The sequence below is a fragment of the Centroberyx affinis genome, unplaced genomic scaffold, assembly GCF_046629955.1.
Source record: "Centroberyx affinis isolate AG114_WGS23_722 - 3 ecotype Tasmania unplaced genomic scaffold, CSIRO-AGI_Caff_v1 ptg004668l_1, whole genome shotgun sequence".
In the NCBI taxonomy this organism is placed as follows: Eukaryota; Metazoa; Chordata; class Actinopteri; order Beryciformes; family Berycidae; genus Centroberyx; species Centroberyx affinis.
In genome coordinates this window covers 18446-31620 of record NW_027282256.1, presented here as the reverse complement: position 1 = coordinate 31620, position 13175 = coordinate 18446, and the positions used below count along the sequence as shown (strand labels likewise).

Below are 13175 nucleotides of genomic sequence, written 5' to 3'. Positions count from 1 at the left end.
CGGTCCGCAGAGCAGACTGTAGACAAAGTTTCAACCAGCGGACGATTTACTCATTATTTTCGACTGTAGTCTTCTTCTTTATCAAAACAAGATGAAGGAGTTTATTTTGTTGCTTCTCTTCTGTCACGTTGCATCTCCAGGTAAGATCACATTTAAAATCTTTCCTTTGAACACGTAGTTGTTATAACTGCAATTTGATTTAGCTACTGGTAGGCTGATATAACATTAAGCTGCAGTATATTTACATCTGGCTTTGTTGAGTTTAGTGTTGGTTAAGCCGAGAATAAATTTGTTTTAATCGTTGTATTTTTTGGTTTTGTTTTTTTCTTAAATCAACAAAAGCGCTGTGTTAATAGATACTGCAGTCTTGTCAGCTGAAACCAAACATTTTCCGCCTATACTGATACTTAGGCTATATATCTAATATGAAATACTTTAAACAGTTGTCAAAATTGCATGGTAGATTGACAATGCGTGTACCTTCGTAGCAATTGTTTTACTCATTTAAGTGCAATAAATAAAAAAAGCGATTTTACTGCCTTTTGCTTTTTGCATTTGAGTTGACACCACGGAAAAGGAGAGAGCGTATTTTCCCTTTTTGCTTTTAGTTTGTCAATTCAGAAAAGATGTAGCCTACTGCTGAGGCGTTAACAGAACAGGCTGTGACTTCCGGACAGGACGAAGTTCCATTTCAGAGTAAAAGCCTTATATTTACCGGTCGTAACTTTTTTGTCTGACCGATTTGAATAAGATACGCTATAAGGTTTTTTAAGCTTCACAGCTTGCTTTCTAGTGTAAAGTAGCCCTAGCGAATGTTAGCCTAGACAGGTAACAATAGTTGTCGGTAGATTATGATCAGACATCAAGGAGCAAGCCAAGCACAACAAATTGGAATAGATTAGGATGAAGACAACGGCTTTGATTCATATCATTTTTAACCAACACTGAATAAATAACATTGATCAGTGATGTCTTCAATTGTAGGACATTGAAGATTTATTTTATTTACACCAAGCTGTATAAACAGTAATGTATAGGACTAGGTAAATTTTGTTTTACTCTTGTTTATCTGTTACATGAATTAGAATGTTATAATCCTTATTTGCAGAGATCTGCCAGTTAAAACCAGTCGAACCAGATAGTCCAACCAGTTGTGTGGTTGGACTATCATTTTGTTATTTGTAATTAATCTTTGTTATTTAGCCTATAAGAAATCTGATCCCTGGCATTAATACAAATTAATAGGGTCCATTTACAGAAGGCTGTATCCATGGTACTGTGTGAGTTATTTTTGGCTGGACCGCAACAGCGGGGCCAGCCCTACAAACGCGAATGTCTGTCACTGACTGACTGAGTGACTGACTGAGTGATCAAGTTACACCATTGGTCGGCCGTGGCACGTGGCACATCATAGCGTCACAGAGCCAGAAATTTAAGTTTCGTTTTCTCCGCCGTCTAGTTTCTCTGCTGAGATCGGGAGCCCGTTTCTCCCACACAGTAAGCAGGCTGACCAATATCTTGACTCATGACTCGTCCCGACGACGATGCGCCCCCGGTGTCCGGCGAACAGCGTTTTCGGCACCGACGGGTAACAGAGCGCCTGGCGCTTGGATCGGCAGGATCAATGCGGGCCGTGGGCGCGGTGGAGACGACAGCGGTGGAGAGAGAGACGGGACACGCTGGAACGATCAGTATGGATGTATGGACTATTATTCTGTATTAGCAGTCTACAGCCAGGGGTTAAAGTGGGCCGGAACGATCCGGAACAGCGTTCCGGCACCTTCGATTAATAAATCAATAAATCTGATTGGCAGTTTCATACATAATAATGACAAGCGAGTTAACAGGGCTGCCAACTCTCACGCATTGACCGAGAGACTCACGCAATTGACATTTTTCACACGCTCTCATGCCACAAGTCTATTTTCTCACGCAGTGAAAAACAAATTCATAACTGATAACGTCGCGACGTGAAAAAAGGAAACTGACAGCAGGACAGACGAGACAGAGCAGCACAGCGCAGCAGCGAGTTATTCAGACCATCTGAATAGCGAGAAATATACACAAATTATTATATTATATTATTATATATATTATATTATTATTATATAATTATTATATTGTAATTTATTCCCATGCATGCTGCTCAGAGCAATCTCAGTCAGCGTCTCTTCTGCATCTCTCCCTCTCCTCTCGCGCCGTGCGCACGCAGGCAGGAGTGAGAGTGAGTTGCTATGGTTACGGGGACGCTTTGTGTCTGTCGCTCTGAAACTTTCTCGTGATTCCCAATAATAGGTTTTTTAGGTTAGTATGCCTATGCAAGATCATGAATGTAAGCACCTCAATGCTGAAATCTAGTAATATAACATAATCTTTACATTTTTGGTTAACATTATACAGGGTTGCTGTTTCTTGACTTAATCCAAGAGGTTAGGTGGTGTAGAAATGCAGGAAATTTGTTTTAAATTACTATTTTTTTCTGACCCCCCCACCAATTATGTATCTACCCCCCGTAGAAATACAGGAAATTTGTTTTAAATTACTCTTTTTTCTGACCCCCCCCCCCCCCTCCGAAACAAGGTTCCCCCACCTGCCAAATCCCTCTTTAATCCCTGTCAACAGCGGAGTAAGTTACACCATTGGTTGGCCGTGGGACGTGGCACACTCATACACGGTCCAACCATATACTAGGTTTTGACCTAGTCTTGTTTAAACTTGATTGTATTCTTGAAACAATTTACAGTTTACTGTCTAGCACACAAGCTAGCTGACCTTGACTCATGACTAACATATTTCTTTCATTTAGGCCCACATGCTCTACTGCTGACTTTAATTAGCATAAATAATATGGCCTAATGATTCCACACCTTTATAGAAGGAATTACATTGCTTTTTCTGTGTACTGGGTGCTGCATGGCCACTATGGCTCAGCAACAATCCAGTCTACTGGAAACAGGAAATGAATAACAAAGAACATTTGAAATTTAAGTAAAGATTTCAGAAGTCATGGTAGAGAGCTAGAGCTTTTTTAATCCCAAGGGGGGGATTAGATTGTCATCATGGCCTAACACAATACAGAAAAGAAAAAAAATCCTAACAAATAATAATGCAAAATAAATCAACCATTCAACAGGACAAAACAGTTGCTTAGGTCCGCTGAGGCCCTGTCCTCACGTATACGGATATTTTTGAAAACATAGTATTTTCTCTGCGTTTTGGCCTCCTGTCCACACGAAAACAGCGTTTTAGGTGACTGAAAACTGAGCTTTTGGAAAACGCCTCCCAAGGTGGAGATTTTTCCAAGCTCTGTTTTCGTGTATTCGTGTGCAGGTGAAATGGAGCTTTTTGAAAACGCTGACATCATACCCTGAACTTGCGCATGGCAATTGCTGTTTTATTATGCCTCCGCGCCGGCGACAGCCATGGCCGGAGTCATTATGTTTTCGGGTTGTCCGTCGGTCTGTCCGTCCGTCCATCCGTCCCATTCTCGTGAACGCAATATCTCAGGAACGCCTTGAGGGAATTTCTTCAAATTTGGCACAAATGTCCACTTGGACTCAATAATTAACTGATTAGATTTTGGTGGTCAAAGGTCAAGGTCACTGTGACCTCACGTCTGTCCCATTCTCATGAACACGATATCTCAGGAACGCCTGGAGGGAATTTCATTACATCTGACACAAACGTCCACTTGGACTCAAGGATGAACTGATTAGAATTTGGTGGTCAAAGGTCAAAGGTCAAGATCACTGTGACCTTACAAAAGACGTTTTTGGCCATAACTCAAGAATTCATACGCTAATTATGACAACATTTCACACAAATGTCTAATAGGATAAAATGATGAAGTGATGACATTTTATATAAAAAAGTTCAAAAGTCAACTTCACTGTGACATCATAATGTTTTGATTACCACTGTAGCTGAAAAAACAATCTTGGTTCATTCTACAAAAACGGTGGAAGTGCTGTCACTTACTTTTGCAGACACCAAAATCCTTTAAGTTGACCTAATAATCACATTCATTATATATGTTCAATAAATAAAGACTGTCCTTGCAATGATAAAACAAAGTTTATTGGCGGAGGCATACACCGTGAGGCGGTTATTTCTAGTTTGTATTGAGCATGTGTCAGGAACCTACGAGCCTACCTTACCTATAGTCAGTACTGTTAGGTTTAATTACGTGTTTATAAGTCAACCTTGCTGTATTTCTCTTACTTTACTCTTCTGCTTGAAATCCACAAAACGAACGAAGAAACGAAACGGAGCACTCAGTTTGTTGCCAGGCAACCAAAGTAGCACTAAGTTGTCCTCTTGTGAGAAGTGAGACGTGAGTGTGGATCTTAACCGCTCAAGTTGAACTATTTTCCACTCTTTGCGCAACCAGCCGCAGGGGGGAAATCCGCGATCTGCCGCGCATCCGTCGGTGAGTGCGGAATCCGTGCCCTGCCATAGGAAATAATGGCATTTGAGCGGAAAACACTCTGCAACGTGAACGCTGCCTGTTCCTGTGTATCTCTGTAATCAGAAGTGTAAAATGTGAATTAATGGGAATAGAACTGTTTGTTGAGGCTCTACGTCAGTTAATACAGATCTGAACTGATTTAGTCTGACATACGGTAAAATAACAAATATTCCACATAATAAACTGGAGGAGACACATCCAAGTGGACATGCTTATGAGCCAGTTATGAGGCTGAATGTTTTCAGAGCACTGGAGAAAAAAAAAAGTTAAGTTAAACGAAGTTAAACAAAAAACAACAACTTTATTCTGATTTAACCGTGGTCTCCCAAGTAGGCTATTTTATTTTTAGGCTACATTAAAAAGCAAGCTGTGAAGCTTAAAAAAACACTTTATAGCATAACTTTGATGTTACTTATTCAAACCTAGGTGTAATGGCAAGAGTACGCCACAGCGTGGCGCTGTGGACTGGGGGTTTTGGGGGTGTGTATGAGACTGGTAAGAGGGAGAGAAGAATAAAGTTTTTGTATATGTTCCCGGACGTTGTTGTCTTGAATTATGAGGATAATAGAGCAACAATACACTAGGGGCCTCCTCTCTGCCCAATGCTCTGTTCGGACAGGAAGAAAGATGTTTGTCCGTTTGGTTCAAACGGACAAGGCTTTTACTCTGAAATGGAGCTCCATCCTGTCTGGAAGTCAGATTGGTCCTGTTCACACCTCCGCAACACTTCACTCCCTTTCTGTATCGACAAACTAAAAGCAAAAAGGAAAAATGTAGATCGCTCCTTCCTTTTCCGTGGTGTCAACTCAAATGGAAAAAGCAGTAAAATTGCTTTATTTATTGCACTTAAATTAGTAAAATAATTGATACGAAGGTACACGCATCTTTTTATGCCAAATTCTACCTCGCGAAAGCGGAGAAGCCGCTGTCCCAGTCGTATTCGGATACAGTTTCCACACAGGACAGACCTCAATTTCAAAGTAAAAGCCTTCGTGTTTGTCCGTTCGAACCAAGTTGTTAAATGGTAATTATCTTCCTTCCTGTCCGATAGAGCATGGCAGAGACAATGGCGGCAGCTTGCTTTTTTAGTGTAGCCTAAATATAAAATGTAGTTACTTGAGAGACCACAGTTACAGAATAATGTTGTTTTTTTTTAACATAGAATTTCTGCAGTGCTCTGGAAACAATTCAGCCTCTTAACTGGCTCATGACCTGTCGTCATGACTACACATTTATTTTATTTAGGTGTACATGGCTCTAGTGTTGACTTGAATTAGCCCAAATAATATGGCCCTATTTAATAATTCCACAACTTTATACAGAGAATTACATTGCTTTGCCTGTATACTGGGTGCTGTATGCCACTAGGAGTCAGCAACACCCTGCTGCTGCATCCAGTCTGCATCCAGGAAATAAATGCTAAAAAAAAAAAAATGTAAAATTCAAGTAAAGATTTCAGAAGTCATGGCAGTGCTAGCGCATTTCTAATCCCAAAGGGGAATTAGATTGTTAATACACAAAGAAAAAAAGGAACAAAATCCTAACAAATAATAATGCAAAATAAATTCAACCATTCAACAAAAAATTGGTTGCTCTCTGGTACGCTGAGTCACTCTCAGCAGTTATAGCTGACTAGGGCCGCAACATTAGAAAACTTCAGTCTGTGGCTAGTTCCCGTTTATCTCTGTAAGCAGAGGTGTAATAAGTGATGGGAAAAAGGAATGGGAATAGAACTGTTTCTTGAGGCTCTAGGTCAGTAAATACATATCTGAATTGAACTGATTCAGTCTGACATACTGTGGTAGGATAACTAATAATCTACTTAATATACATGGGAGACACATCCAAGAGCCATTTCAGCACTTGAGAAATGATATATGAAACAAAACATTATTCTGATGTAACTGGTCTCTCAAGTAGACTAGCCTACATTTTACATTTAGGCAACATTAAAAAAGCAAGCTATGAAGCTTAAAAAACTTCATAGCGTAGCTTTAACATTACTTATTCAAACCTACAGGTTGGACAGGTTTAATTGCCTCCCTCGTCTCTGCCATGCTCTATTCGGACAGGAAGAAAGATAATTATAGTTTAACAACTTGGTTCAAACCATAGACTGGTGGAGAAAGTGGTCATTGTAATAAGTGAATTTACGTTACCGCAACAGCGATCACAAAGGCAGTATGGAATTATACTGGATGTGTATTGGGAATATCTGGTAAGCCTTTGCTTGTTGCTCAACACTGTTTTGTCTGCTAGAAGTGCTAACCAGCTGGTTAGTGAGCTAGCAGCTGCTCAGCTAACGTCAGATGACATTATCGTGATCCGCTTTTTATTTCTCCTCACAAAAAGCACTCCAGGCAGCTTTTTTCCACACAAAAAAATGCTGTGTGTGAATGTAGCCTTAAGCTTCTGTTTTCACAGACTTTTGTATTGAGCACAATGCTGCTGGTCTGTGCATCTCCAAATGAAAAACATAATGTGATGCGCACATCAGGCGCATTAGATCAGTTTCTATACATTGACCAACTTTTGATCTTGTGCCTCTGTATGAGAAACACTGCATCGTGCAATCAAAGACGCCCTCTAGAGGCCATCCCATGAAGCACATCATCTCACGAAGCGACAAATGTCTGACTGACTGCCTGACCTGAATTTGCGCCATGCACCATGGGAAAAAGCAAAAGGCTACTGCCTTTTTTGCTTTTCGCTTCTTTATTTATTGCACTTAAATGAGTAAAACAATTGATATGAAGGTATACGCATTAGTATGGTACATGAGTTCAGATTTCAGACTGATATAATGAGGAGTGTAAACTACCAATTATGGTTACTTTTTATGCATTAATGAATGATTTAGATGTAATTATCTGTAGGAACACCAAAATGAAGTTGAAGAGTTTCACTCCATAAAGTGATATAGCCTACACCATTTGAAAAAGTAAAATGACCCCTACTCTAACAAAATGATGCCTGGCATGAAATTAAAGCACATCATGGGTTAGTATTACTGTTTTTTGTGACGTTAAGAAAAAAAAAAAGGTTTTGAGGACAGGAACAACTGTGTTTTATTAAATAATGACTTTCAGGTAGTAACATTTTCTGAAAATGGTTATATTGTATATGTTTTATTTATATGTTTTTAAGTGAAACAACATTACATTTCTGGCAAATTATAAATCCCTTCTGAGTCTGTCAATGAATACCAAACCTTTACAGAATTAATGAAAACTGTCCATACATTACTCTTTACTCAAGACAGTTTATTTATTTGTCCCATAGTCATTGAACAGAAATGTAAATTCTCTGTTGTGTTCAGGGAATTGACAACCAATCATACATTGTTAGTATAACAAGCACAGATCCTGTGCAGACCCACAGTGCGCCCTCTAGAGGCCAGCCGCATGGCGCGCCGTGGGAAAAATGTATTTTAAAAATGTCACTCAAAACCTGAGTTCCTTATGTTAACTGTTTTTGTCCCACAGTGACTCACTCCCTGAAGTATTTCTACACTTCATCCTCTGGAGTCCCAAACTTCCCAGACTTTGTGGCTGTTGGGTTGGTTAATGGAGTTCAGATATTTAACTATGACAGCAACACCAAGAGAACAGAACCCAAACAGGACTGGATGGACAAAGTCACAGCATATGAGCCACAGTATGGGGAGTGGCAAACTGGGGTCTGTGTGGATGCCCAACAGTTCTTCAAAGCTGAAATTGAGACTGTGAAGGGCTGCTTTAACCAAAGTGGAGGTTTGTTTATTGAAATAGAGGTGGGACCTCTGGGATGCTGGGTTGGTAGGCCTTGGGGACAGGGGGCACTGGTTAGAGAGCAGGGCTCAGAGAGAGGTTTATCCAAAAAAAGATCTTGATCTTGAAAGATCTAATGATTATTGAAGATTAGTATTATCCAACATAGTTCAATCGTTTAGACAGGAGTTGTTTTTAGGGAGTTGTGTGTCTGTGTGTGGTCTAAAGGAAAGAAAAAATAAAGAAACAAGAATACAGTATAATTGGAATGTTAATGAATACAAATACATTTCAAAGTAATAGACTGTAACTTATACGTGGCAAAATATCAGAATATTCTGTATGTTACTAATACACCTAATACCATGCTGCCATCTTCAGGTTGAAAGGTAGAGCAACATACAGAAACCAATGTGTACCAAAGCGGCCAATATTAATTAAACCCAGGTAAACGGATTAGGTGCTCTTATCAACCAGATAATCATTATGGCGATTATAACTACACAAAGCAATCAAAAATTAAAAAATATGTCTGAATGGTGAAACTAATCTTAGCAATGAACATTACAACTGAAAGTTGAGAAGTGACATAATTCAGATTAAATCATGAAGTAGAATTGCAATTTCAATTCTCATATATGACAGCATAATATACAACAACATTAAATAAATATTATATGTAAATTCCTAGGGAGCATGTGAAGTCATTATTATTCTTAATGATGAACAAATCATTTGTTGATCGTCAACAGATGATATCTAAATGCTCGACAAAGTATTTGCACAGGTTTTTATTAATTTATTATAAAATATTTGTTAGAATATTTATTAACATTCTGTTAAACAGTTGTAGATGTTTTGCAGCCCCCAGTCTAAAGTAAAAATAAGAAAATTAACATTCATTAAACATTTGCTAATGTTTAGTAAGACATTTGTTGCCATGACTGTTTGAGGAGTGACTTTTAATTCACTCCTCAAACCTCCACCACCTCCACCCTCAAGTTTGCTCACGGCTGACCTCTTTGCATCCTTCTTTACTGATAAGGTTTCTACCATCAGTAATCAGTTCTCTGAGCCTGACCAACTCAGTATGCTGCCACCAGCTAACAGGACCTCACCCTGTACATTGGACCCCATACCCTTCAACCTCCTGCAGGCCATCTCGCCCACACTTATCCCTGTAGTCATGTACATCATCAACTCCTCACTTACAATGGGTGTGTTCCCCACTGCTTTTAAGCAAGCGCGGGTTAGCCCGCTGCTAAAGAAACCTACACTCAGCCCATCTCAGGTTGATAATTACAGGCCGGTTTCACTACTCACCTTCCTTTCCAAGACACTTGCGTGCAGTCTTTAATCAAGTCTCTGAATTCCTCTCTGAGAACCACCTCTATGATCCTAACCAGTCTGGCTTCAAACGCGGACACTCTACCGAGACTGCGCTCTTGTCTGTAGTGGAAACACTGTGATCAGCTAGAGCTGCCGGTCAGTCCTCTGTCCTACTTCTACTTGACCTATCGGCCGCCTTTGACACGGTTAACCACCAAATCCTCCTCTCCACACTCGCTGAACTTGGCTTCTCAGGATCTGCTCTCTGCTGGTTTGAGTCCTACCTCTCAGGGAGATCCTTTAGAGTGTCTTGGAGAGGGGAAGTGTCTAAATCCCACTGCTTGTCCACAGGGGTACCTCAAGGGTCAGTGCTTGGACCCCTTCTCTTTTCAATATACACCACCTCACTGGGTGCAGTGATCCGCTCACATGGCTTCTCATACCATTCGCTGACGATACCCAGCTCCTCCTATCGTTCCCACCAGACGACCCCACAGTCTCGGCGCGCATATCGGCATGCCTCGCCGATATCTTGGCTTGGATGAAGGAACACCACCTTCAGCTTAACTTGTCAAAGACTGAGCTCCTTGTCATCCCAGCCAGTCCCTCTGTACAACAACAAATCAGTATCCAGCTCGAATCAGCTCGAATCATGCCCACAAAGTCTGCCAGAAACTTGGGTGTCATGATTGATGACCAACTAATCTTCAAGGAGCATGTGGCTTCTGTTGCTCGGTCATGCCGATTTGCTCTGTACAATATCAGGAAGATCAGACCCTACCTGTCTGAGCATGCAGCACAACTCCTGGTACAGGCTCTTGTAATATCACACCTTGACTACTGCAACTCCTTACTGGCAGGGCTCCCGGCATGTACGCTCAAACCTCTGCAGATGATCCAGTCTTCAACCAGCCCAAAAGAGCACGTCACTCCGCTATTCATATCCCTCCACTGGCTCCCAGTTGCTGCCCGCATCAAGTTCAAGTCCTTGATGCTCTCCTACAAAACAGCAACCAAAACGGCGCCGACCGACCTGAACTCCCTCATTCAGGTCTACGCTCCCTCCCGCTCACTAAGCTCTGCCAAGGAGTGGCGCCTGATGCTGCCACCACAGCAAGGCCCTAAGTCTCTAGCCAGACTCTTTTCTTCTGTGGTTCCCCGGTGGTGGAACGAGTTACCAAACTCCATTCGATCCACAGAATCCCTCTCAATCCTTAAGAAAAGGCTAAAGACCAAGCTCTTTAGCGAATACCTTCTCACCTAATGGCCCGTGTAACCAAACAAAAAAAAAAAAAGAAGAATTCTCTATGCACTTTATGCATTGCCTCATAGCACTGCCTTGTAGCACTGCCTCGTACATCCTGTTGGACCAGAACTTAGCTTTATAGCACGTACTCTCATTGTTCTCTCCTAACTAGAACCTTGCTTGTGTGGTATGAAAATCTCATGTGTAAGTCGCTTTGGATAAAAGTGTCTGCCAAATGTGAAATTGTAATTGTAATTGTAATGACTGTGACAAAGAAAAGTGTGACACATTACCTTGCGAGGCAGCTGGATTCGCGAGATCACGATCACGCGAGAATCCATCTTGCCAGGCTTCAAGTTATGCGTTTGTGGCCGAACCACAGTGGTGCGAACCAATCAGCGTCCTATGAGGGCAGCTGGGGGCGGGGCTTAGGTGTGACGACAGCGAGAAACGACTGTTCGTTCACAACAATGGCAGCTCCAAAAGAGGCTAGTGTAGATAACATCAGTTATTTCTGAACTGGAGAGTATTAAGTGCCTGCCCTTTTCCAAACAGTTTCCAAGGACAACTTCCCAGATGGCTCTGTGTAACAAACCATCTGGCGCGTCAGGTTAGTATGACACCGCTGTGACAGTAATTAGATTTATTGTTCACTTCCTGCAAGAAAATCACATGACTGCTCTCAAACCGGCTGGATTTGAAGAAACAGACCTGTAAAACCACAGTTGTAAAAAAAAAAAATCCTTACAATTGTACATTGTGTAGCTGTACACTGTGGCCACAAAAACAAAAGTAGCCTAATTATTGTATGCATGAAAATTGCAACACTGATCTGAACAGTTACGCACACACTAAAAATTCCGGGTTATTTATCTACACAAACGCTGGTTTGAGTTTGTCTGTCCATTTTTGGCGTTATTTCCACAGAGCTGGGTAGTTTGTGTTGCCCAGCTGCTGGTTTAGTTTAGTGGCTGGGTCAGCTTCAGTGACAGCTGCTGACTTATCTGCAAAAAGTTGTGGTTTGTCAACAAGCGGTCTCCTGTGCACTTCAGGGGCAAATAAAGTTAAAAGGTTTGTATCCACTTTTGTACCTAAGTCACTACAGCCAAAACTATAATTCTGTAATGTTAGCTAATGTGTTGTGCACTCACTTTTGGTCCATGCTAGGCTAGCTAGATAGGTTAGCTAACCTTAGTGTTACTGGCCAGCTAGCCAAAGAGCCCCACCTGTCTAAGACATACTTAATGTACCTCAATGAAGTGAAACAGCATTAATGTTAGATATTAAGTACCTTTGTCCCATGTTAGCCCAGAGTCAGAGGTGGGTATGCAAGAAGATGGCAAAATGATGACAAATGAAGAGGCAAAAACCTTTAACAATTGTTAGCTAATGTTAGCGTTTACGTTAGCGATCACGCTAGCGTAAGACTTTTCTTCATGTCCGTGCTTCATTTAAGGGTCACATAAAAAAAACAATCGTTTTGGAGCAAGCAGGGGGATGTTACAGCTAACAAAAGCAGTCTAAAGGGGGTCGCACACAGGACGAGAAGGGCTGTGTCACGCCACGTAGCAGATAGGACAAGGCGCAGGTAACTGTTATACCACATAGGAAGCATCACACAGAGAGCGCCAGTAGATATTAACGTTATAACTTTACAATTTACCGGTAGTACATCCCGTTACTCCCGCTTCCTCCAAGCTGCCGACTTTCATTGATTATCCTTAAATAATCTGTGATTGATGGTGTATAATTCTGGATATTTACAGACTTCATCGATTAACCGTTCTTCATGCATCTTTAGTTTTTTTTGTTTTTTTTGTTTTTTTGAGGGCCATTCATAAAGTGAATGAATGGATATACTAGATAGCCTACATTTATTTGATTTACTAGGCATTGTTTTTTTAGATGGAAAACAGCTGACAAAATAAAAACAAGTTATTGTTTTTAAAATATTAGATGGCTTGCTACTTCTGTTCACAATAATATATTTCAAGCCGCATATCTAATATTGTTTTGTGGGTCTTGTTCTGGGTTTAGTAGTATAGTGGAAAACGTGAGTGGTGCTCCAAGACTCTGAGCAATAGCTGGGCGTGTGGCGCCGCCAGATTGGCGGCAGTGTGTGCACCTTCATTGTAAACACTGGTTTCGAATTTTTGGATGCTGTATGTCGTCCACCAGATGTGTCCGGTGTGCGACCCCCTTAACGCTGCTTATTACAATATATCATGCCCGTATAGATGAAAGTCAAGCTAATAGACGAACCACTGCATGTAAGCTAACTAACCAGCACTACAACCTGACCTGTTTCTAATCACATTTTATGTCTATTTTGGCAGATCTTGGAGAAATTACATAGCTGGATAGCTAGATATAGATGTTATCA

General features: G+C 41.0%; 1 protein-coding gene across 1 annotated transcript in view; it reads left to right on the top strand.

Moving 5' to 3' along the window:
• Positions 1-13175, top strand: part of LOC139665700 (major histocompatibility complex class I-related gene protein-like) — a 28227-nt gene continuing 15052 nt past the window's right edge. The window contains exons 1-2 of the mRNA XM_071544788.1: positions 1-140; positions 7954-8220. Of these exons, the coding sequence (XP_071400889.1) occupies positions 92-140; positions 7954-8220 (316 nt within the window). The 5' untranslated portion in view covers positions 1-91. The remainder of the gene's footprint in view (positions 141-7953; positions 8221-13175) is intronic.